Source organism: Rhincodon typus, chromosome 9, assembly GCF_021869965.1.
Source record: "Rhincodon typus isolate 14 chromosome 9, sRhiTyp1.1, whole genome shotgun sequence".
In the NCBI taxonomy this organism is placed as follows: domain Eukaryota; kingdom Metazoa; phylum Chordata; class Chondrichthyes; order Orectolobiformes; family Rhincodontidae; genus Rhincodon; species Rhincodon typus.
The window spans coordinates 65202222-65229854 of NC_063340.1; the positions used below are offsets into that span (position 1 = coordinate 65202222).

Genomic DNA, 27633 nt, shown 5'->3' on the forward strand with positions numbered 1-27633 from the left:
TCTAGGCCCGAAACGTCAGCTTTCCTGCTCCTCTGATGCTGCTTAACCTGCTGTGTTCATCCAGCTCTGCACCTTGTTATCTCGGGTCATTTGACTCATTGTGTTTGCTCTATCTGTCAAAGAGCCATCGAGCCTCATCAGGTTCTAATGCTTGATCTAAACCTTGCAGCTTCTGGCACTTCAAATGCGCATTAAAGTAGCTTTTGAATGTAATGATGGTTTGAGTCTACCATTTTTCAGGCCTTAAGTCTAGATTTCCACCCTCCAGGTCAAAAAAGCCCACTTCTGTCTCCTTTAAAATTCCCCACCCTTGGCTAAATGTGTGTACCCGGTTAAAGACATCTCAACCAAGACAAATAGGGTCTTCATATCTACTCTGGCAAGACCGCTCATAATTTTATGCACCAGGTTTTTCCTTTGCTGCCTCAATTCCATAAAAGAAACCCCAGCCTATCCATCTACCATTACAACTAAACTTCTGCAATCCAGGTACTGTCTTTGTTAATCTCCTTTGTATCTTCTGTATGCAATCACACCTTTCTTATACTGTGGTTACATAAATGCATTGAGTGGTGGCCTATCAGTTTTATCCAGTTGCTGCATAACCTTTCAGTTCCATAATCTGTGCTTAAGCTAATAAAGTTAACTATCCAGTATGCCTTCCTGACCACCATCAAGCCCTAATCCTATTGCAGGGATGTCTGCGCATGCAGTCCAGAGTTTCTTTGTTCCTCTACATCTTTCAGTATCCTTTCATATCAATATGTATTGTTCATTGTTGCCAAGCTGGTTGTTTGATTGCAGACATTTCGTCAACCTGCTAGATAACATTGTCAGTGCACCTCCGATGTGGCAGGGTGACAAAACGTCTGGAATTGAACCCACCGGCTCGGCAAGCAAGTCTTCAACCTCATCCACAACCCGAGCTACAAATCTTCTCAAAAACTTTGCATTGTTCATTCCTTTGCCTCATTAGTCTCCCCAAATGCAGTTCCTCACACTTCTCTAGCTAACGCTTCATTTGTCATTGTTCCACCAGCCTGACTAATCCTTTGCTATCTTCCTACAATATACCGCATTCTTCTTCCTCATTAACCACATAGTTAATTTTATGTCATGTGCAAACTTCTTAACCACACCTCCTATATTTAAGGCTGAATCATTGATCAATAATACAAAAAGCAAAGGACTCATGCGGGTTGAGTCCTCAGTCCCATCAGAAGCAACTTTCATGGTAGAAAAAGACACCTGTTAGCCTTTGCTTACTGTCTCTGAATCAATTTTTTATTTTCAACTTTCCACTTTGCCTTCGATTCCATGGGCTGTTATTTTTACAACCAGTGTACCATTTGTGACGTCGTCAAAACCATGTTAAAATTCATATAGACTACAGCGTTGCTCACTAAGTGTCTTTGTTGCTTCCTCAAAAATGTTCAATCATGTACCTCAGACACAACCTTCCCTTAATAAATCCAAGCTGACCGTCTTTGATCTAATGAGGATTTATCCTGTTCCTCCAAATTTTTGGTGATCATTTTCCTGCCTTTGAATGTGGATGACTGGTCTGTAATTGCTTAGTCTGTCCTTTTTCATTTTTTAGGCAAAGTTGCAATATTAGATGCCTTTCAGTCCCCTGACAACACACCTTGTAGCCAGACAGGGCTGGAAAATGAGAAGCAAAATCAGAAATGGCTGGACAAATTCAGCAGGTCTGGCAGCATCGTGGAGAGAAATCAGAGTTAATGTTTCAGGTCTAGTGACACTGCTTCAGAACAAGTTCTGCCAGACCTGAGTTTTTTCAGCATCCACAGTTCTTTGGTCTTTTTGTTCAGGCCTGGAAAATGATAGTGAGCATAAGAACGTGGCATCAAGAACAGCCCATTTGATTCCTCAACTCTGCTGTACCATTCAGTAAAATCATGGGTTACTGATTATGACGTTAATTCCACTTTCCTGCCTGCACTTTACCAACCTTTGACTCCCTTGTCAATTTCAGTCTTGAATATATTCAATGACCCAGTCAGCACTCTGTCTTGCATTTCTCTCTTTTGGGCGATACAGATGAAAAGTTCTCATTAAGAGCCATACCAACTATTTGCAATATACATTTGTGAAATAGTTCCTGCACTCTAGCATAAATTGGTTAAAGTGGTGTTTCTTGCACACATTTTATTTATAACTTAACAATGAAAGGTTTGTGTTCAAAGAATTGAGCAGTGCAGTTATGGGAGTCAATTGTGCTGTACTGTTCTATGTTCTACGTCAGCACAACATCGTGGGCCGAAGAGCCTGTACTGTACTGTACTGTTCAATGTTCAAATTAAATTTAAAATTAATCTGTTAAATATTTGATTTTGCATTTAGTTAGAGGTTCATGATTCTGAAATTTACTAAGTCAGGCAATATAATAACAGGTTGGTGCAGCATTGTTAGTCCACCATTGGGTGGCATTATGATATTTTATTGATGCTGTACTCGGGTGATATTTTGCAAAACAGATGAAAGCATTGGATCAATCCGTTATGGCCCAATTTTTTTTTCAACCATGACCTCTTGAAGTAAGTTTCAACATTTTGAGAGTTAAAGGATGGTACATACATGCTTTGTTCCAAGGTCCAAGATTTTGTGATTGTTATGGTTAATTGCTCTTTTCTAACTTCATTGGCAAATTGCGTTATAAAATTAATGCACATATACTTGTTTTGATAAAAAGAATTCAGTAGTTATGGTGGATATTTGCCTGTCATCGAATTCACAAAGTAATTTGATCTTTTGTAAACTGATCTAGGCCAAATACTTCATACTGATGTGATTTACATACTTGGTCAAGGAGCACAGCGAGAAGCTGAAAAGATAAAGCATTTGCTTCATAAATACAGGTGTGACAATTGATTTTTATTTTTATTTTCAAATAAATGAAGTAATTACCTATTTTGACACAGGTAATGAAATAATACTTGTGATATATGTATGTATGCATAATGTGTTCATTTTATTTAAATATTTTGCATAAGTTTGTACGGTGAAACAACATAGGGATAAAATCACTCCTAAATTTAATAAGGCAAAATAGTGAAAGGTTATTTGTGGTATTTTTCATGAAATATAAGTTTGATCTGACCCAGACACTGTCATGTTTCTTAAGATAAGTGTTGTGCCAAAATCAGTCAGAAGACCATTTATGTCTGACTAAATGATGGCTTCACATTGGGAGCCGATGTCCTTGACCTGATTGGAGATAAATTTTCGCTAAATTAGTTTATAATTTTTAAGATATAGTGCTCCTTTACTTTGTGTTCAATAGTTGTTTTTGTTTTGTAAAGACTTTATTTAACATGTGGCAATTAGACCATCTGTAATTGTCAATATTTTATCAAGATTGCCCTTTAATGTGAATATCATTAATGGATTTATATTGCAAATGTAACTCTTTTTTTCATGGATGACAAGAGGAAAAATAGCTTGCTTTAGTGAAGTTCAGGTAGGAGACCTAGCTTTTGATGTAATGATCTCTACAGGGACTTGTCGGCCATCTGTACTACCAATCTGGCAGTTGTTGTGATTGTTATAAACAATGTCTATAAATTTAAATGAGTATGTCTCTGCATTGGAATACATTATAATGGTTGCCAAGGAATGTGCAGTTCAATTGGAGAATGTTGGTATCCTCTAAAATTGTTCATAGAATAAGGTCAGAAAATTTTTAAATATGAAGGCTGTACTAAGCTAGTTCATATAAATAATTTTGGTTTAAATTGACATTTATTTTCAGTGACTTAATTGAACTTTAAGAATCTCATATTTCCTGAAACTTAAAACATGCACCATAATTTGCAGTGCAGCTGTAATAAAATATATGCATATATAACACATCAGTTCATGGGAGTAAGTGCAGGTTTTTACAATATAGTAAGACAAAAGACTTGTACGGCACTCGATCCATCCAAAGAAACAAAAGAACAATGAATCATCTAGGCAGGTTATTTTGTAGAAACAGTGAAATAGAGAAAATATATAAACAGTGGAAAGTTTTTCTTTACAAAGACCATGTAACCTTGATTTTCTTTTTGTTTTATGTACATGAAACGTAATTTTTAAAGACAAGTTCAGAAAAATGAAAAACGCTTCAGTTATTAATTTACAGTTTTACTTCAGATCCCAGTAATTCAATTACATGAATATACTTAATGTTTTGATCTACAAAGATTTCAGTTATTCAAGGAGAGAATTAATGAGAAATGATTCAGAACAAGAGTGTTAAGCAATAATTGTGATTTTGTGTATATTCCAAAAACAAACAGAAAAGTAAATAAATACAAAGTGCCTAGGTGACAATAGAAAATGATTGAACAAGGAACTTCATAACCATTAATATTTTAATACATAACACTGTAAATTCGACATTAGACTAACATAATCAATAAATCAACAAATTTGTTGGATAAAGGTGACTTTTTGATAATTGACCCTAAAAATGTTGTGATGGCATTTTTTCCTTCTATAAAAGAAGCCAAAATGCTTGTCATGAGTTGTGCTTCAAAGCACATACTTCAACATGTTCAAGAAGAAAAATAGAGTGCACATATGTGAACCAATTAAATAGAAAGCTGAAGTGATCAGCTGTAATTTGGAGTCTGTCTTTATAGTGTCTAGTCTGCTTTCTTTCGAGCATAGTTTAAGAAGTGTTTTCTTTGTTGATTGAATTGATAAATATTTTAATTTGATTTTTATTGCTTTCTGAATTTGGATATAGACCTATTTGTAATTTTATTTTTCTTTTGCTGAAAGCTGTTCGACCATCGTTATTGGTAATGGAACTGCTTGCAGAGAAACAGAATCTTTCTTTGCTGACTTGATAAACAGGAAATATTTTGCTCCACTGGATGTTGTCTACTGGTAAGGCCTCTTCAGTTTTCTTTATCATTTATCATACTTGTATTTGAACTGAAGAGCTTCATTTAAAGCAAAATTATTTGACAAGATCTATAGACAACAGGTAAAGTCATGTAACTGAGGCGATGAATATTCTGTAAATGCACTTTAAGAATTAATAAATGGGTTTTATGACAATGGTGAGACCTTGCCAGAAAAAAATTACATTTTACTTAATGACATACAAGCTAGAAATATTAGGTAAGACAAAAAAAAACTACAGATGCTAGAATCCAAGGTAGACAGACAGGAGGCTGGAGGGACACAGCAAGCCAGGCAGCATCTGGAGGAATGGAGAAGTCAACATTTCGGGTATTACCCTTCTTCAGGACTGCATTATTAGATAATCTATTTTAGGAACACACCCAATGGGGACAAATTAAGTGTTCTGAGACTCTGTACTCTTGTTTTCCTGCAAACTGTTAGCTAGATTAAAGTCAGCATTTGAAATCAACTGCACTGTTTCGAAGTGGAAGATGGTCCTATACTTTGAATATATATTCATGTAGGTTGAGCTTACTTCTCAACCTGTGAATTTGAAAACTGAAAACAAATGTTGATTATCAGAAACATTTCTATGTGCAGAGCTGTGATATTCAATTAACCTAATATCAATTAGCATTTATCTAGCATATAGTATCCTGGGAAAACTGAAGTATACACGGACAAAATTTGACATCAAATTACAGGTGATATTAGGAGGATCACTAAAAGCTTGGTCAAGACTTAGGCTGGGGGTGGTTTGGAAAGGGAATTCCATAGCCTCAGATCTGAATGACTAAAGATATATCTGCTAGAGAGGAAGAATATTCCTGATGCTGGCTGTTGAATTAATTTGTTCGTACGGATGAGCATTTTAATTTGACAATGCGGGTGAACGAGTATGAGAATGATGGGTGAGTAAGACTTGATTCAGACTGTGGTGAATGTAGCAGAGTTTTAGAGGAGCCCATGCTTATATAAGGTTAGTAACTTGGTAGGACAGCGTTGGAACAGTTTGAATTTGGCGTTGAAAGCATGTCTGAGGGTTTCTTCTGTAATTGGATTGAGGAAGGAGCAAATACAAGTGATGTCATGGCGATAGCAGTGGGTACTGGACCTGGCTTGAATGTGTCAGTTTTTCAGACCTATTTTCCCTTGTCAAAGTTGTATGTAGTACCAGGATCATTTTGGAAGGTGGATAGCCACATTTCCTCTTTTCTGCTGGCCATTATCTTAAATTCTTGGTCACTATGATTGAGATCATTGACACATCCGCTTCTTCTGTGTTTCCATCTCATTCTGTCTTTGAAACCATCACTTTGATGAGACTTATCTCCTATCTTCTTGACCTTCGTTGCCTCTGACCTCCAGATTGCCCAGCGTTCCACTTGGCTTTCATGCTAGATTATTGTAACTGGATTCCCCTTATCAAATGCTGTTGTTTACTTTTTCAAGAATTACTGTCTTCAGGTGGCATCTTGACTAAAATTCATCAATGAACTTTGTCTTTGCTACCTACTGCACCAACACCAAACAATCTTAATGTTCTCTCTCTGCCCCTCCACTAGCACCACTTATTTAGAGGATGTTGAAACCAAACATGGTTCCAGTTCTCACTTTAATGAACCACACGTGAAAGTATCATTCTGCTCAGTGTATAAATCTACTAAATGATCAGGGGTATCTCAATGAGACAATTTCTGTGCAGTGAATGGGTTTGCAAAAATCCACTGCAGTTTATGGAGATCTTGTACTTCATGCTTCAGTATTCATAATCTAAATAGTCTTGTAGTGGCTTGTGTCATAATTAATAAAACCACCAATTTAAAAACCACATCCTGGATTTGAACGTCCCTTTCTGCTGGCCATTATCTTAAAATTCTTGGTCATAGTGGCTTACTGTCCATGGAAATAAAGTTAGTGCCTGTTCAATGTTTTTGTGTGATGTACCTCTTTGGTCTCATAACAGGGTGGGGAATCCTTTCCATTTAATCGCTCTGATGGAAATCTGGTGTCATATTCCCAAGAAATGGAAATATAAACATGTATTTGAGATGGCGCATGTATTGGCAAAAGGGAAATATTTCTTGAGCAGCAAGAGGAAAAGTCAGAAAAATATTCAGTGACTGAGGACCTTCAAAGAGCTGTAAATTTATAGAACCATCAAAACTGATTTATTGTGACATCTGTTTTGACTTTACAATGAATTCTACAGAAATTTAAGTAGAAATTGTTATTTTGAAGATTTGCATCATTCCCTATTCAATTTTCTCTCGCGTTGCACAACTTGCAAATATAAATATCAAATTAAATGAGGGGAAAAAGTGTGAATAAAATCTAGAAATGCATTATTGGGGAAGATGTGAAAATAATTTATTAAAACTAAATATTATGGTGAGAAAGAGACCATAAACTAATATTTTTTGAGTTTATAAATACCATCTGGAATTTATTTGACACTAATCTCAAATGAAAAACAAATATTTCTTTCTGTGCCTTTTAGCGATGATTGTTCTCTTGCTTTTGTGTGTTCTAGTCCAACATAAATAACATCAGTTTTTTTTTCCTAGCTTCTCTGCTGCATCCTTCATTATCAATTCAGATTTGTATTGGGTTTCTGCCCAATGCAAGTTTCATCGAGCCATAAGAACTTAAGTAACAAATCTTTATCCGTTGCCAACAGTGGTATTGATTTTAACTGTTTTTTGACTTGCGCTGCACCCTTGGCTTGAACAGATTATTATAGCTGAAGCAGATTGCTCAAATTGAGCATTTGGAATCATTGTTTTCATTACAAATGGTAATCATAGATGCTAAAATGGATACAAAACTCTGAGAATATCCAGTATTAAAAGATTATCAAATATTTTCAAAGTTTGAAGTTCAGAAATATGACATTTTGTTTTGAGAATTTAACAAACCTTATCTTGTTTTAGAGGTGTTATACATACAGTAATGCAATGGATAGGGAAAGAGGTAAATTGAACACTTTCATTCCCCTCATCGTTTGTCCCTAAGCAGAAGCATTTTGTTTTGTTTTTTTTCCCAAATGCTCTGTTAGTGAAGTCCACTTTTAAAATGATCCCCCAAAACCACTTGTTAGGGTTAAATCAGTAGTATGGATTATAATGCATTCAAATACAGGGATAATTGTCACACAGAAGTGTCAAGGAAGAAAAAAGGAAAGCGCTTACAATTTAAAAATAAGTCAAAAGACAAAAATGTAGTTATTAATTCATGTGATTTGGTTGTTGACTTGCTCGCCGAGCTGGTAAGTTTGTTTGCAAACATTTCGTCACCATGCTAGGTAACATCATCAGTACGGCTCTGGTGAAGCGCTGGTGTTCTGTCCTGCTTGTTATTTGTGTCTTGGTTTGTTGGGGTGGGTGGCATCACTTCTGGATTTATTTCTTTGTGGTTGGTATATGGGGTCCAGCTCTACATGTTTGTTAATGAAGTTCCAGTTTGAGTGCCAAGCCTCCAGGAATTCTTGTGCATGTCTTTGCTTGGCTTATCCTAGGATGGCTATGTTGTCCCAGTGGAATTTGTCCATATATCTTGTCATTGAAAGTGAAGTAGATTGTGGGGTACAAATCCAGTAGTTTGAGGGTGCTGTTGTTACTGATGGTGTTAGTATTGGCAGGTTGTCTGTATCCCTGGTTTTTTAGTAGTAAGGCTGGTGTTCCTTCAGCTAAGGTGATGTTTATGGAGGTAAATAGTGCCATCACGTTGAAGGAGATCATGATTTCGTCCTCATCTGTTCTGGTGTCCTTGATGATGTTGAGGAATTGTTGGGTGGAGTGGATGGAATGGTTTGAACTGTCTGCGAGGTGTTTCAGTCTCCTTTGTAGTTCTTTTGCTAGTCTGTATGTCGGTGTACCTGGCAGTGAGATAATGGATCTGAGGGGGCCTCCAGCTTGTGCACCTTAGGGAGCCCGTAGAAGTAGGGTGTGTTTGATCCCTGTGGTTTCATCCTCTGGTAATCGAATTTGTTAATTTCACCCATTTTGTGTAGATTCCTCAGGGTGGTTATAATAAGGCTTTCCAGTTGTGTTGTTGGGTCTGTCGCCACCTGTTGGTAGGTGTCGGTATCTACAAGTGAAGTATTCGCTTTCTCGATGTACTGTGTTCTGTTCATTATGACAATCATGTGCCCTTTGTCCACCAGTAGGATTACAATGTTCCTGTCTCTCTTGAGTCCTTGTGGCACTTTCCTCTCTAATGTGTTGAATGTGTTCCTTTCATTCCTTCTGGTTAGTGTTGGGCTGCTATCTGTCTGACAGTTTGTTGGGTTTTTTCAGTGAGTCCATGTTTTTTAATGTGGATTCCAGTGCAGCCCCGAAGTCTGGTTTTATTAGCGTCTCTGTGATTGTAGTTTAGTCTGCGTACCAGGCCGGCTTTTTTTGGTGGCTGTGAGTGGCCAGTCAGATAGGTTCCATATCCAAGTGTCACCTCTGACTGTGTTGTTATTGTGGGTAAGTTTAACCAGTTTCTCCTATAGAGCCTGCCTTTTCTTGGTTTTCTGTTGTTTTATGGTAATGGCTCATTCTAGTATTGCAGTCCATTCTTGGCTGGTTGAGTTTGAATATAAAGTTTTTTGGCATGCATTTTCCCACTCATATTTGTGAAGGCGGTTGTGGGCATTATTAATCATAACCTGTAGCATTCTGCGGCTGTTCTGTTCAGCTGTTTTCCATGCTTGAAGGTTGTTTAGTGGTGGCTTGTGTTTTACACTGTGTGGAAGTACCTGTTTTCTGATGCATTCAAATAGGAAGTGAAGTTGCTTGCAGGTAGCGCTCAGTCGGATGGCATTTGTTTACCATCATTGGGAAATTAGAGTGTGTTGCGCTCATAGGTGTTCAAGGTTTTTGAGAAAATTTGTAGCTCGGGTTGTTACGTGGTTATTGACTTTCTCGCCAAGCCGGTAAGTTTGTTCACCAACTTTTTGTCACCATGCTAGGTAACACCAGTGTGTATTCCGTCGATACCTACATAACAGGAAGGCACAACACGTCCAGAGACACTAGTCACCCTTTCATGCAATAAGGACATATCTTAGGAATCATAGTAACCCACAAACCGATACCTACACTACAACAGCTACTGACGAAAATAAAGGATCTGACAACCACAACTAACAGAACCAGTGTTATTTACAAGATACCATGGAAAGACTGCCAAAGACACTACACAGGGAAAACTGGAAGGAAATTAGCCGTCAGGATTCATGAATAACAACTAGCTAGCGAGAGACATGACCAGCTATCATTCATTTCAATACACATGGACAAAGAGGGACTGGGACAACGTAGCCATCCTATGACCAGCCAAGCAAAGACACACACGAGAATTCCTGGAGGCCTGGCACTCAAACTGGAACTTCATTAACAAACATGTGGAGCTGGACCTCATATACCAACCACAAAGGAACAAATCTAGAAGTGATGCCACCCACCCCAACAAACCAAGACACAAAGAGCAAACAGGACAGAACACTGACACTTCACTGGAGGCGCACTGATGATGCTACCTAGCAGGGTGACAAAACATTTGAAAACAAACTTACCAGCTCGGTGAGCAAATCAACAACCACATCAACAAACCAAGCTACAAATGTTCTCAAAAGCCTTGAATTCATGTGATCGTCAGAAGCTGGAAAGGCTGAAAATGGGATGTTGCAGAATTTATTTTTGATGATAATCCAGCAGGATGATGTTTATAGACAGGGATTTGGTTTGATTTTACAGGCAAATATGCTGATTTGTTATAAAGAGATACAAGGTTGAAGAGACTCGAGGCTTGAGTAGATGCATTGGTTATAATTTCACTGGCCCCCCCCATCCTCCTTTCCCCTCTGCACCAATCCCTCCGTCCTTTCTTTCCTTCCTCAATGTGTAAATCCCCCTTTTGGTCTCTAATCAACCCTACTCCACTTTCTATCACCTTTGCATTATTGATAAGCCTACTGATGATTTTGGGAATTCTCTTTTATTTTAGCCGCCATCCTCTTTTCAATAACTCTCCTTGCTTTTCTTAATGGTTTTTCACTTCCTTTCTGAACTTGTTATATTCAGCTTGATTTTCAATTCTATTTCCTCCTGGAAGCCTGTCATAAACGCACTCTTATATTTTTTCTATTTTGTGGAATTGATTTTCGTTTCTCTGATCTCCCACCCTCCGCTGGTATAAACCCTGATGGATGGTCAGTTTTCTTGGGCAGATGTTGGGCGGGACACCACCCTGGGTGATGGTGGCTCCTCGTTGTTGCGGATGGCGAGCTGCAGGTGGCAGGGATGATGCATCTTATTGTCCTGGGCCATGTTGCCTGCCAACTCGATCTCAGCGGTCAGGTGCTCGAGGGTGGCAGACTGGTAAACAGGGGCCCCAGCCCCAATTTGCTAAGCATAATGACCCTCACGCACCCAAGTGGTGGATGCGACCAACCGAGAACTGGAGACTGGCTCGGGAGGAATGTGTCTTAACCTTGGCCTGGTCTTTTCCTCCACTTTTACCAAGACTGGACGTTCCTAATTTTTGTTGATACTTTCAAAATCCTCCAATAATTTTGATTTTTATATTCTTTCTTCGCCCAGAGGGAGCTATGGATTTGTTTGCTCTAACTTTGTTTTGAGATAATGTACCTTTACTGGGTCCAAACCATCTCTCTTCTGTGAAGGTAGCCCATTGATCAGCTACAGTTTTTCCCAGTGACCTTTGGTTGCCCTATGTTACTGTTAATGCCACTCAACTGAATTCCCACTGCACTCTTGTGTTCTGTTTCTTCAAATGAAGGGATGGGAAATTGGATGAGAAGCCAATCTTAGCAGTTGTTGGGTCCTTCCAGGTTTATTTAAAAGGACGTAGGTAAAACTGGCAATTTTAAGCATGAAAGCAAGGTTTCTTTCTGTCTTAACTATCATCGAATACAGATATTGAAGATCAATGTTGTCACTGATGCTGCTTTGTATGATTCTTGACATTCATATCGTGCAGCATTGAAGAATACAATTGTACTAATAATTCTTCCCAGTTTAACTGGCCAAATTCTTATCTTGTATTGAATGCATATAATCTGGCTGACAAATTGGGGAAAAAAAGGCCTGTATTTTGTAACATTGGATTGCCTGTCAGCACATGCTGTTATTACTGGGCAAAATGATAGCAATCATGCGCAAGTAAACACGGAAATTAGAACTTGCTGCCTGAATACCCTGTTTTTCTAACAGAATGTGCTGTTACATTCTCCAAAGATGTCTTGGTGAAGGCATGACTTTAATTATCTGCTTTTATCACACAAATGACCAATGAACAAGGCTTAAATTTTCAATTAAGAGTAACTGCATTTCTACTGACTAAGTGATAATTAAAATTGAACAACCTTTCTACACTCTAGCCCTAACTTTTACAAGTATTGAGTCTCAACTAAAAAATTAAGATTTGAAATTTTTTGCATTTTACCATTTAATTTCTTCTTTAATTCATGCAAATTTTCAATGTTTTTGTTGCCTATGCAATGATTTAACTGTAATTTCCAATTCTTGTTTGTTATTGCTTGCTGTGCCATCTGTAAGGATTCTCCACCTGATCGATTGATCAGCCTCCCTGCTACTTGTGGTGTTGATAGATGCTTTTATAAAGGGTGCTGAATTCAAGCAATGTCAGAAAAGCAAAAGTCTGTACTCCAGAGCTTATCATAACCTTGTAAGCAGCTTTTTATTCCCCTAAGGTGAAGGACCAGCACCTTTCCTTCACTGCTGACTGTAAGTTATGGGCAATTATATATTTTTTAAGATTACCATTTGTAGTGTTGCCTCAGGATTTCGTGGACAAGGTAGAATATACCACACCTTACATAGTTTGGTTTTATTATATTGAACACATTCTTTGTTTCAATTTTTAAAAATAGACTTTTTAAATTGAATTCTTTTAGAGATTTGAGGAAGTGAAGTTATGGAGAACTGGCAAATTCAGTTCTCCTTTCGCAAAAGACAAAATAGGCTTTGATTAAATTTAAAACAAAATTTACAGTATTGCTTCTATAGCTGGAAACTCTATATAACCCCTGTATTTACTCCTCGTTATTATCGTGCACTTCTTTTTCTATCGTCTGTTCTTAACTTGCCTAAAATATGGCATCTAGCTACCTGTTGATCTATTTTACTGATTGTTTAAAATACCTGTTTTGGTTTTACTCCGCCCATATACTTCTAATTTATGTTTGATTTTTTTTTTCTTCAGTATCACTGCTTGTTAGGTATGTTTAGCATTCAATTCCACATTTTGATTATTGAGACTCGAGGACACGGTCTGGTTGCAGAAATGAAGTCGTCCAATGGCACCCATATTATTTACCTGATTGGCACATTGAACCAGTGGCATTTATTGCCTATTCAAAGAGCATTAATCTATTTCATCAGGTACCCGCCATGCTGTAACTTTAGATGCGTCCTTTAGACTCTGATTACTCTGAGTTGCCTTTATTTTTACTAATGTACCATGAAAAAGTATACGAAAGAGAGTCAGCATCAAAGACTGTACTTTTAAAAGGAAATGGCTGATGTGAATCCTCTGGTATTAAATGTTGTCTATCAAATGACCTGGCTGTTCTGCATCCTTTCACAGATCCTTGAAAAAGAATTTATTGCAGGTGTTGCTGGAGATTACAATAAATGGGTTTATTTTTGCAGTTGGGCTTTGGTTAAGGCAGATCTCACTCTGTTCAAGTGCAGGCACAGTTTGAGGCAAAACACTTCCTCTTCAAAGAGGACTCTGATCCTATCTCTTGAGGGGCTGTATTGCACAGAGTGGAAAGAGAAGTACTTTTAATGTAATGATTTGTTGCTCATTAACTTTGTAATGTGCTGGGCCATTAAATATGGCACATTGAAATCATGTCAAGAGCTGCCTTTTTACCATTTAGGTGTATAGGGAAATAATTGTTAAACAGTAGAGTGTAAGGTATGTATTATTAATGCTTTATAATTGTAGTATATTACAACACTTCAAATTGTTTTCTAAAACGGGACTACTTTATTTTTACAGAGCTTTTGTCTTTGTGATTCTACCTGTCACCTTATTTCAATTGTGAAATAATAGTGCACATTGTGCATTTTTATCAACTGCCTAGGTTTGTGTCACTCGAGATCACACTGACCGGCTACTGATGTTTGATTACAGTAAGAATGAGGTTGAATGGTTCAGGGTTTAGACCTGCAAAATATATCCTACACTTATATCTCAAATACCCATTTTGGCAATGAAAGCTTTAGGTTGAAATTGCATAACTAGAGCTTTGTGTATGTTAAATCAAAGGCAATCATTCTTAGAAACAATCTTAAACATATTGCTCTGTTTTGTGAATTTAGAATCCAATTTTCTGACTTTTAACCCTTTAACACATTAGAAATCTAATCCTAATGGAAAGGATTGTTATTGTTGTTTCTGGTTTTGAACGTTGCCAGCACTTTATGTAATGAAGTCATCACACAACTACATGATAATTACGATAAAAAGGAAGACAAATGTATACAATAGACAACAATGAAAACATGGTCATGCTCATACACTCAAAGTTATGGAGAGAGGGAGAAATTAGGTCTAGAAAAAAGTTAGGATTCAGAAAGAAAATCTAAGTTTTCTTCTAGTTCCCATAATTAAATTGTAGACTTGCTTTCAGTGGAGGCTGCACTGTTTTTTATTTTGGCCGTCAGTGTCCTTTGACGACCACGAGAGTGCTTCCCTGTCTGGATTTGCTTTAGCAAGTGACTGTTAGGCTTTCAGGCTATTCTTCTGCCGGCCTCAATATACTGTTTTGGGTCTGCTGTTTTACACATGCTGTCAGTCTTGATGTTCTTCGTTTTGGCCTTGCAATTTTATTCTTGCACTGGGTCTTGCTTTTAGGCTAATTTTTTGTTTTATCGTCTTGCTTGTCTCTCACTCTTGAACCAGCCCTTTTATCCTCCGCTGGTCTTATTGCCGAGTAAAAACAATGGTTTTCATGTATTTTCCAAATTTCTTAGCAAGATACCATTTCAGCACTGCTGGTGGAAGATTGGGGAATAGTCAACTGCCATGTCCAGTTTTCTGTGATTCACTGAAAATTGCTGACAGACTTAGATTTTAGTCATGCTGAAAGTTATTAGTCGAGCACTTACCTCTGCATCCAAATTCAGCAGTTTACTTCCCAATCGTCAGTGGAGCCATTATGTATGGTTTATGAAGGGTTCCTGTAAATTTCTTCTGTCTATGTCTGTCATTTGAAATTGGTTACTTTCCAAAACTAAAAGTCAAGCCTTTTGCTTTCTTCTTTCCAGTTTTCTCTTTTTCTTCCCTTGTTGGGGGATTGGTTTCACTAGCACTAGGTTTGCTTTGATAATTCATTCAAAGTTCACTATTTATGTAATAGATGTCTAAATATTAAATTGTTGTATCAGTTCTGGGTCATTGTTTTCTAACTGCGAATGCCTACCCATTTTTAAAAAAGATAGGTCGAGATTCTTTTAATTTGTGCCTTCCCTCCTGTGACTCCCAAATTCAAGAAATAGCAGAGTAACATTATGAGAATAAAAGTGCAGCCATTTTCTAAAGGGAATTGGATATGTTCTTATAATGGAATGTTTTTGCATGATAATGAAGGATTAGGGGAATGGAATGAACTTTTTAAAAACAAAGCACTGATGCAAGAGGCCGAATAGCCATTTTTTTTGCTGTCTCACTCTAAGACCGACACTAAACATGGACGTATATCACTTCCTTTATTGTTAACTGCATTCAAATCCTGGAATTTGCTATATTGATACGATTGCAGGAGTATTAGACCATATAGCAGAAAAAGATTTGGGCCTTGTGTATTGTATGTGAATTAAAATATGAAAATTAAAAAAAAAAGTCACTGGCTCATTTGGACTGGTAGGAAAATGAGACATCGGTTGGTATGGGCAAGGTGGGCCAAATGGCCACCTCTTACACTGTAACTATGATTCTATAATACTTTTTGTCTTCAGACTCCACCAATCTTCACTGAAGGCAGAATTTTGAAATATTGAAGTTAATTTTTACATTGCAAAATAATTGAAAACTAATGTTCCAGTTATAGAATAATTGTAGTCAAATGGCATAACTATAGGTGGAGTGGGGAGGCATCATTATTTAACTTAGACTTAATTTTACAGAATTGAATAAACAGAACAGTTCTGAAGAGGAGTCATACCAGACTTGGAGTATTAACTCTTTTTCTCTTTCCAGGTGCTACCAGGCCTGCTGAGTTTCTCCAGCATTCTCTGTTTCAGCTTTCCAGCATCTGCAGTATTTTGCTTTTATTTGGAGTTGTGGAACCCATTTATAATCTTGTTTAAAGTCAGGCCTGTTTTTAAAAATAATTTTCGACATGTTCTCAAATAACGAGTTTTTGAGCATATTCAGATAGTGATAGTTGAAATATTGATGTTAACTATTTCATTATAAAAACCTGTACTCTACATTTATTTTAGCAAGCGTGTAAGGTTTGAAAAGTTACTTTCTTAATACTGTGGAAGTTGAATTGAGTGTAAATTGCAGCTATCCATACAGCTGTGTAAGTGACATCCTTGTACGTGCATACTGTTTGTAAAGCTTTCTTAGAAATAGGGCAAGGGTGTACATTCTTGGAATTTAATTTACCATTATTCTTGGTAGTTTCAAACTGACGTGAGATTAGGTTTTTTTAAAAAAAATGGCATGATTTATATAAGGCACTTTGAATATTTAAACTTATTGTGGTTTAATCCAGATTGTGATTGTTTTTGAATGATGTTAGAAAGATGTAGGTTTTGAATATTAATGACAGAAACTCTTATTTAAGTAAAGCTTGATTTTGATATGTTGCTTACTTTATCAAAGCATTTCATATAAATGTTGTTGCGATACAGTCATAATGTAGCTGCATTGAAATCAAAACTCGAGCAATCTTCTATTTGAATTAAAGTAGCCTTTCTTTTCTCTAATATTGTTCAGTATTTAAAATCTTGGCTTGAAGTGATCGAGCCATTATCTGATTTAGTTTCTTGATTACTGTACATGGCTATGGTCTACATAACAGACTTTAACCCCTTCAACTTGTTTGAGCACATTTATAATGGTATTACCAAATATTTTCCAGATCAATCTGCTCAGCAATGTTATTACACAGCTCTGGACCAGGTGGGACTTGCACACAGACTTCCTGGTGCAGAATTAGGGACACTTCAACTGTGCCACAAGGGCCCTAAAATATATTTTCTCACCAACCTGTTCAGGTGTGTTGTTGCCCACCTCTAGAGCAGGTGGGACCTGAAACCAGGTCTCCTGGTTTAGAGGCACAGATTCTATTACTACTGTGCATAAGAGCCTTAAAGGTAGTACCTAAAAGATGGATATTGATTTTAGGCACGAACCATTGACATGTCAGACATGGATTACCTTTCATTTTATGGCACTGATTCTGTTCAGGACAGTTTGTAAGATGAATTTTTTGATGTAAGCTAAGAGCAATAATTTATTTATTTAACCTAAATACCAGTGGGATAAATGGCATGAATGACTCTGTTGACAATTAGCCTTGCACATAAAACAAACTAATTAAACTCAAGAATTTGGAAGCCCAATTTAAAAGAAAAAGACATTTTGGGCCCATTGGTGCTGCTGCTTATCGGGAGAGCATGAGGGAGCAGTTTTGCTTCAGGAATCCCGGTAAGGTGAACTTCCTCTCAGGAACTTTAATGGTGGAACTTTTTTTTTCACTATTATCTGTTTCCCTGCAGTGGCCAGCCAAATAGAGAAGCTTCCTGGTGCGAGGGAAGATTTGGGAATGGTGTCGGGAAGCTGAGAGTTAGGTTTTGAGGACTTGGAGAAATGGACATACGAGATGAGGAGATGCAGACCTAAGCGGATGTTTAGATGAAATGAAAACAGACAGGTAAAGTGTGTGATGTGGAGATGAATCTGCGACTTAGTTGAGAATTTGGGGTCCTTCATGTGAAGGAGTATTATCTGTGTTGGCTGTGTGCCGTGAGCAATATGGTTTAGTCTCTGTTGGGCCATGATTTTGCTGGTGAGGAACATTGCTAATTAGCAACACTTGTCCAGGCGCACTACAGCCTATTAGAGATGGCATGGCTGCAAGGGATTCTGGTCTTTTGATGGATATCTGCTGAGTGGCAAGTTCTGATGCATGGTAAGCTGGAAATTGGACATGAGGGGCACCATAGGTGTGTGGTAGGTGATTAATGTGATGAGTTTGGTGAGATCAGTTGAGAAAGCTCACTAGGCTCTGAGGAGGAAAACCCTCCGAAATACCTGATGCAACTGAGACTTAACCAAAACAAATGTATAAGACTCCATACCGGTGTTCATATTCAGCAAGGGTGAAACACATGAAAGTATGGCTGGTGCCAGTTTAATTTATTCAGAAAGAAAGCAGGAAAGTCCTTTCCTCAAGCAAAGGAATTGTTTTGATGGAAAATTACTGCACTGAAAGAAAACTATATCATCTTTGAATGTTTTCATGATCATGCAGCTGAACCACCAGAACCAGCAGATGCAGTCTTGTTTTTGCATGTCATTCAAAGGCGGTTCTCTCCGTCATGTTCCACTTTCTCAGTATTGTGCATGATATACTTGAATTGAGCTGAAATGTCTGTTATGGAGCTGGCAGCTATACCAAGCTGATCCCATTTGGTACTGGTTTGCTGAGTGGCAAAGTCATTGTTCTAGTGGAGGTGATGATTTGGACATCTCTAAACCATTTCACTGTAAATATGGATACGTTATAGGAGGTTCTTCCTTGAATGTGTAGCATTGTAATGGTTTTCTGCCTTTCAGTGAATGAATACAAAATTCTAAAGAGAAAAATTTGTTTAAACTCCTCGGAGCCTAAACAGAAAAGAATAAATTGCAAAGTCCTTTACTACTGATAATGTTCCACTTCCAATAGTTTTAAGAATTTCAGGAACAAAATTCTCAGAATTGAAAGAAATCTTGATGCTTGTGGTACCAAGTTGACAAAAAAATTGTGGACCAGAATTAGACATGGTTCCAATTATATTTTTGACAATGGAAGTTTGCGATGCCTTGATTGTTCTTGTGTTGTATTTGCTTGATACAAATCATGGGAGACAGAGAGCAGTTTTAGTTCTGATATATTCTAATACTGAAGCCTTCACTAAAATGTGTTAATTTTTTGAGTCAAGTTTAAATGCAACAATTTGCCTTCAAATACATTATTTTGATATATTTAAACTGGGATTATTTCATTTTCACTCTAAAATATGTTGAGCTGTGGAACCCCTGACCTAATATGCTTTCTAGAGCCTGGTTAGATTAATAGCACACATCCGTGCAAGCAGTCTTCACCTCAAGGCTTAGAAGGTGCCATACTTTGTCTCCTCTTTTTTTGGTGACTTGGAATGTGCATTTCTCCTGAGGATGAATCTACAGCACCAGCTTTGTTCTGATAATAACATCTGGCACCAGATTGATGTAACAGATTATGAGGTTTGCTCTTTTCAGATATGCACTCTCACAGCAGCTAGATTGTAGCCGTGACATTGCCACACGCTGATGTCTGTTCTTGTGCCTTCTAGCTGCATGTGTGAAGTTAAACCATTTTGACACCTGCCATTTGGACCCCTTTCTTAACAAAAAATGTCATCAGTTTCAGACAAGATGAAGACAGAAATCTGATCATTCTTTCCTTGATGGATTTTCTGAGTGTTAGGCTCTCATGAATGAATACACTCACTGTGGTGTCATAGATGTGTTGTTTGTTGTATCAGTGAAGAAAAGATTAAGAAGTTGTGTTCTAGCAATCGGGTTGTGTTAGCATACAGTCATTGTAGATGTGACAACAAATGTTTGTCCTTTTTTCTAAGAATAATATAGGCTGTCTTCAGCTAAGTTATTATTATATTTTGGGATAGACAATATTATCTTGTGAAATTATTAATTTGTTTTCAATATCAGTTCATTTTTCAGACAGTTTTCTACATTAACAAATTCTTTACATGCATTGTATAGTATTAGCAAACTGTTAGGTTTGTGCACTGCCGAAATTCACAATATTAATATCTAATGTCAAGGATTTGTTGTGCTTTAGCAGAGGCCAGACTAATGACATTGCACTGTAATTTTGATGACTATTCATAACAGTAGAAATACAGGCAGTTTATAGCAATTTTAGAAAGTTTTGTAATACTTTATTGGATCTTTTTATCTGTTTTTCATATACATACAAGAGAAGCTGATCGACTGAGCCTGTTCATATAGTCATGTTTCAACTTAACATTTATGACTTTTTGTACTGCTCACTCAATAGCAATCAAATAATCTTCTGCAAAGGGCCAACATGTTTTAAAAATAAGATCATTTCGAGGGGCTTTAAAGAATTCTAGAAGATCCATTTTGTCTTGGGTGATCAAGCACATGCTAGAAGAATTCAGTGACCGTGAAACAAGTTACCCAGCATCTCACGTACTTGTATGCACTGTAACTGCTTCAGCCAGAAATCTGTCTAGCTCTCTTGAATAATTCTGGGTATGTAAGCTTGGAGTTTTGGACTCTTCAATGTAAACAATGAAAGCTAGCATTAGCATCAGTCTCCTGCACTCAAAAGTAAACAAGCATCAATTTGAGAGTGCCTCAACATAATTGAAGAAATGTTTGTGGATTTGTAACTTTTTGGTATCCTCAACTTGCTATTCCACTGGAAAATACTGATTGCCTCGTGCTATGATCCTATCTAGACTTTGATTTTTAAAAAAAATCAAGCTGTAACTAATTGAGAAACTGTTCAGATCTGTGTTTACCAAGTTAACCCTATGTTTTAAAGTTACCTAACATTTAATTCAGGTTTTCACCTGTGAATCAGCTTGGAGGTAATCAACTGGGACTCAGCCTGGATTTATGATCAAGTCCTTCCTGTCCTTTTGATATTCATTGGCAGGATATAGGTATTGCTGGCTGGACTGGCATTTATTGCCCATCCCTAATTGCTTTCAAACAGTTGGTGGTGAGCTGTCTTTTTGAACCATAGTAGCCCATGAATTCTGTTCCATTGATTTAATATATTTTCTGCACCACTCCTTTGCGATGCTATTGAGAGTGATAGGGCACTAATAAACAATTCAGGCTTTGTTCCTTGCCTGTTTAAAGCCCACAGCTGTTAAACTGGGTGGATGGAAAATAGTGAGGGATACCACAAGTAGGAAAACTTAACTGGCTTCATCCTTACCAACTTACCTGTCATAGATGCACAAATGCATCACAGTATCAATAGAACTGACCACCACACAGTCCTTGTGGTGATGAAGCCCCGTCTTCACATTGAGGATGCCCTCGTAGTGTTGAGTGGCACTATCACTGTGCTAAACATAATAGATGTTGAACAGATGTGGTGTTTCAAACCTGGGCATCCATGATGTATGTGTGCCATCACTGGCAGAATTGTATTTGATACAATTTGTAATCTCAGGGCCCAGCATATACTCAGTTCTATGCTGTTACCATCAAGTTAGGGTAATGACCCTGGCTTAGTGGAGGGTGTAGTGAACTTGTCAGGTGTGCAACAGACATGCCCAAAGATGATGTGTCAATCTGATGAAAAGCTACAGCAAAGGACTCTTTGTGTGCCAAACAGCAGAAAAAGGATGGGACAGTTAAGGACAAGTGATTCCCTAACCAACAGATCAGATCTGTATATTTTCTAAGCAGTCTGTTGAGAGATGATTTTGCAAACCTCTGAAGCAGGTGGGACTCAAACTCAGGCCGCCTGGCCCAGAGGTGGGGACACTCCCACTGCACTACAAGGACCCCTTCGCAAATCGAGTCTAACCTCTGCAGTCTTGTTACCCTTGATCTCTCAGCCTATAAATTCTGTGTCTGTGTGCTCTCTCTCACTTCATCTGACGAAGGGGCTACGCTCTGAAAGTGTGAGATTTCAAATAAACCTGTTGGGCTATAACCTGGTGTCGTCTCATTTCTGACCTTGTCAACCCAGTTCAACAGTGGCATCTCTACATCATTGTTACCATCCAGTTGTGGATTGTGGTGAACAACTAAACTAACAGGAGGAAGAGGCATCACAAGCATTCCCATTCTCAATAATAGGGAAACCTATTGCATCAGTACAAAAGACAAAACTGCAGCATTTGCAACAATCTTGAGCCAAAACTGCCAAGTGGCTGATCCATTCCTGATCCTCCTGAGGTCTCCAGCATTCCAGATACCAGTCCTCATTCAATTCTATTTACCCAATATATCAAGAAACAGGTGAAGGTAAAAGAACTCTGATGAGGTGAGAGTAATTCCAGTTGATATCAAGACAGCATTTGAACAAATATAGCATCAAAAAACCATACAATGGAAATCAGGGAAAACTCTCCACTGGTTCAAGTCATACCTAGCACAAAGTAAGATGGTTGTGTTTGTACAAAGTTAATCATCTAAGTTCCAGGGCATCACTGCAAGAGTTCCTCAGAACAGTATCCTAAGCCAAACTATTTTCAGCTGCTTCATCAATTACTTACTTTTAATCTCATGATGGAAACAACTATGTTTGTTAATGATTGCACAATGTTCAGAACCAGCCGCTACCCCTCAAATATTGAAGCGAGACCTGGACAACATCCAGGTGGAAAAATAGCAGGTAATGTCTGCCATGCAAAGTACCAGGCATTAGTAATCTCCTAGTAAAGATAATCTACAAATCATCCCTTGGCATTAAATGTCATTACCACAGTTGAATTCCCCACTATCAAGGTTTGGGGTGTTACTATTAATCAGAAACTGAATTGGACCAATAATCTAAATACTTTGACCACAAGAACCAGTCTGAGGCCAGTGGCAATTAACCCATCATCTGTCTCCCTAAAATAGTCTGGACACCATCTAGAGGTACAAGTCAGTGTGGTAGAATTTTCTCTGCTTGCCAGGATGAGTGCAGCTCGAAGTAAGAAGCTTGACACCATCCAGAATAAAGCAACCCACTTGATTGGATCCCATCCACCATCTTCAAAATTCACTGATCTTTGGAAAAATGCACAATGGCAGCAATGTATCACGTCTGCAACTTGCACTAGAGCAACTCTCCACAATTTCTTCAACTGCAGCTTCTGCTACCTCGAAGGAAAGGAATGGCAGATGTGCCACCTACAAGCTTCCCTCCAAGCCACACACCATCATGACTTGGAATTACATTGCCAGTCTATCATTGGGTCAAAATTCTGGCCTACCAACAGTACTGTGGGTTTACCTATCCCGTGGATTGCAGTGGTTCAAGAAGGAAGCTTTTCACTACCTTCTCGAGGACAATTAAGGGCAATAAAAGCTAGACTAACCAGTGACACCCTCATCTTTTTTTTTTAAAAAAGATCACAGGTCAAGGTGAGAACTGCAGATTGAAGAATTAGATGACCATGTAATTGTGTTTCCAACACTTGCTTTGGACAGCACAGGACAAAGTAAATGCTTGGAAATCTAGTGACACTCCTGACTGTAGTGTATCATAATTCTGACAATTTTGAACAGGTCTAAACTGCATTATTATGTAAATGTTAGGAAGTAGTGTATGCTTGAAGCATTTTACAATAAACTGATGAGACTCGAGAGAAGTCCATGTGACAAAACTAAACCTGTTAGAATGTTTTGTGGCTTGATAATATTTTTCTTTGGTATGTGTATTCAATGTAATATTTCCAGAGCCTTCACTTTATCAAATTAGGTGGCAAAGTTGAGCATGATTAAGTAAGGTGACTGAAATGGAATTAATAATATACTCGGACTGCATGACTAATGCATTATCATTTTGCTGAATATTATGTTGCCATTGCTAATATTATGTGCTGTTTATGTTACATTTAGTTTTGAATTTTGCTGTTTTGCACTGTTGTCAGCCTTGGCTCAGTAGCCATGCTTTCAGCTCAGTTGGTGTCAATTTGGTGTCAAGTGCCAATCCAGAGATTTGGGCACACATATTTCGGCTGACACTCCATCCAATATGGAGGGAATGTTGCACTATTGTAAGTGGTATCATTTGATAAATGTTAAACTTACACTTACATCGTTGGTGGGCAAGTTGTTGGAGGGAATCGTGAGGGCCAGGATTTACGTGTATTTGGAAAGGCAAGGAATGATTAGGGATAGTCAACATGGCTTTTTGTGTGGGAAATCATGACTCACTAAATTGATTGGGTTTTTTGAACAAGTAACAAAGAGGATTGATGGAGGCAGAGCGATGGATGTGCACTATATGGACTTCAGTAAGGAGTTTGACAAAGTTCCTCATGGTAGACTGGTTAGCAAGGTTAGATCACGTGGAATACAGGGAGAAGTAGCTTTTTGGATACAACACTTGCTCGAAGGTGGAGGACAGGGTGGTGGTGGGGGGTTGCTTTTCAGACTGGAGGCCTGTGACCGGTGATGTGCCGCAAGGGTCGGAGCTGGATCCCCCACTTTTCGTCATCTATATAAATGATTTGGATGTGAACATGGGAGGTATGGTTAGTAAATTTGCAGATGACACCAAAATTGGAGGTGTAGTGGACAGCGAAGGTTACCTCAGAGTACGGCAGGATCTTGATCAGATGGGCCGAGCAGTAGCAGATGAAGTTTAATTGAGATAAATGTGAGGTGCTGCATTTTGGAAAGGCAAATCAGGGCAGGACTTGTACACTTAACGGTAAGGTCCTGGGGAGTGTTGCTGGGTAAAGAGACCTTGGAGTGCAGGTTCATAGTTCCTTGAAAGTGGAGTCACAGGTAGACAGTATTGTGAAGGTGTTTGGTATGTTTGCCTTTATTGGTCATTTGCATTGAGTATAGGAGTTAGGATGTCAGGTTGCAGCTGTACAAGACATTGGTTAGGCCACTTTTGGAATACTGTGTGCAATTCTGGTCTCCCTGCTATAGGAAAGATGTTGTGAAACATGAAAGGATTCAGAAAAGATTTACAAGAATGTTGCCAGGGTTGGAGAGTTTGAGCTGTAGGGAGAGGCTGAATAGGCTGGGGCTATTTTCCCTGGAGCATCAAAGGCAGAGGCGTGACCCATATAGAAGTTTTAATAAATCATGAGGGACATTGCTAAGGTGAGTAGGCAAGGTCTTTTCCCTTGGGTGGCGGAGTCCAAAACTAGAGGGCTCAGGTTTAAGGTGAGAGGGGAAAGATATTTAACTTACCTAAGAGAGAACTTTTTGATGCATAGGGTGGTGCGTGTATGGAATGAGCTGCTAGAGGAAGTGTTGGAGGCTGGTACAATTACAACATTTAAAAGGCATCTGGATAGGTACATGAATAGGAAGGGTTTAGAGGGACATGGGCCAAATGCTGGCAAATGGGACGAGACTAATTGAGAATAACTGGTCGGCATGGACGAGTTGGACCGAAGGGTCTGTTTCCATGTTGTACAGCTAAATGACTCTATCTGCCTCCTGAGATGGATTTTGAAGATGGTTTGGCACTATTTGAAGTAGAGCAGGGAGTTTCCAATAGTATTCCTGACTTAATAAAAATTGATAAATCAGGTCATTGTTTCATTGCAGTTTGTGTACACTATTGATCGCCATATTTCCTCCAACGTTAACTACATTTCACTTTCCCAAATACTGGGGATGTTTATTGTGAAAAATATAAATGCTAATCTTTTTCCTTTTTACTCTGCTTTTGCAGGCCAAATTGGTTTCTACTTGGATAAACAAAATATATTAATGAAATGCTATAGCATTATCTTAGGATGGCCCCAAAACTTCCACAGGCAATTCAGTACTTTTTGATGTACACTTATCATTCATAAGCATATTGTGGTTCTGAAAACTGCAATGTGGTGAATGTCAATTGAATCTATTTGGATGCTGTTTTCCCAGTGAAGATTGTTAGCTTGAAGAACTACCCTCCGTTAAAAGCAATTGACAGATCCAGATGTCAGTATTGCTTTCATCTAAGGATGCGGTACTATGCCTGGATGTAAACTCAAATGTGGAATTTTTATTTTTCATTCTTTCTTAGGGCCTGAATGTCACTGACATGACCAGAATTTTTTGACTATCTGTAACTGTCCTTGAACTGAATAGCTTGCTTGGCTGTTTCAAAGGGCAGATATGAATCAATCACATTGTTGTGGGTCTACATAGGCCAGATCAGCCAAGGATGGCAAATTTTCTTCTTGAGAACACCCTAGTGAGCCAGATGGGTTTTTACAATAATTGGTCGTTGTTGTCATGAATCCCCATTATTTAGAATATTTAGCTCCAGATTTATTGATTGAATTCCTATTCCTCCAGCTGTTGTGGTGAGATTTTAACCTGTGTCCCCAGAGAATTAGACTAGACTTCTAAGTTAATTGTTCAGTGATGTTGCCATCACCCCAAATGGAACCTAAACTGACCATTTTCTGTTCAAAAGGCATGGGATTAAATGCTCAAGACTTGCTCAGCTCCACATTTTCAACACCAGGGAGAACCAGATTAATGTAAACTCGTGGGGAAATTCATGGTGCATCTAAAGAAAAAATGAAACATTCTAAGTGCTGAAAATCTGAAACTAAAGTCAAAATAATTAGAAACCTTACCAGTCATTCAACATCTGAGCAGAGACCAGTTGCACCAACTAGCTGTTAATGGTTGACAATTGCTTATTTAGTGAGCACAAGCAACAGACAATTCAGTAACTGCTTCATGGGATCTGATGTGAATGAATTAGCTGTTTCCAACACCAGAATGGACATCACAGAGTTGATGGATCATCACAGCAAGCAGAACAAAAGTGTCTCAGGGAAACCAGCTTGCTGTTAGTTAAGACAACTGTGGCCCAGGCAAAAATAGTTTAAAGGCATACATTGATCCCTGACCAGCTCAGAATTCCCAAAAGTGTGTTGTCGGGGGAATAATGTGAGAAGTACACACTGTGTATAACGTATCTAGTTTTCACATCATATTCAGATTATTTGATCCACGCTTGCTACTGACCTCATGACCCACTGTTTAAATTTCTTTTGAAGCAAATTCTGTACACAATATCTTATTTGCAATATAAACTTATTCTGTTTCTCCTTCACTTTCTTATTACAATATTGCCTCAGCAGGCATAACATTTTATGGAATCTATCTATTTTGTAACTTTTATTCTTTCCTAATGACTTCATTTTGTGATTGATTGCTTACCAAAGTCAAGGGGCACAGACTGCATTTTTGTTCAATACCTCCTGTGTTACATTGAAAATTATGGCAGCTCTGATGTCATTGCAAATCAGCATTTACACAGATGCAGGCAGTGCGCACTGGGAGTATTAATTTATTTACAATAACAAATTAAAAACCTACTGGTCGAAAATGCTATGATTTATGGCTATTGGTAAATTTAATAAATGGAATAGAAGTGGATAACTACGTGAATTGCAAAGGAATTCTGCTGATAGCATTAGATGAAGTAATGTGGGAGGAGACTCATGGAGCATTAAGCATTGGTATAAACCATTTTGGCCAAAATTCTTTCTATTTGGTTCGTAATAAAATTATAGCTTGCCATGTTTACAGCAGTTCAAGACAGTTTATTAAGTAACGATCAGCAGTTTTAATAAATCTGCATATCACTGGAAAAGATTTTAACATATGTGGAAATAAAACTTTTCCCTGCAATAATGAAATTAAATGCCATATTTGAAGAGTTTCAAATAGGGAAACAGCAAAATATTTTGTTACTTCAGTTACTATGACCGTTAA

At 38.0% G+C, this 27633-nt stretch overlaps 1 protein-coding gene across 3 annotated transcripts in view; it reads left to right on the forward strand.

The window, feature by feature from the left end:
- The window catches only part of srbd1 (S1 RNA binding domain 1), a 266461-nt gene that overhangs the window by 59070 nt on the left and 179758 nt on the right, over positions 1 to 27633 (forward strand). For all 3 annotated transcript variants that reach the window (XM_048601256.1, XM_048601258.1, XM_048601257.1), the window contains exons 13-14: positions 2789 to 2879; positions 4789 to 4896. In XM_048601256.1, the coding sequence (XP_048457213.1) occupies positions 2789 to 2879; positions 4789 to 4896 (199 nt within the window). The remainder of the gene's footprint in view (positions 1 to 2788; positions 2880 to 4788; positions 4897 to 27633) is intronic.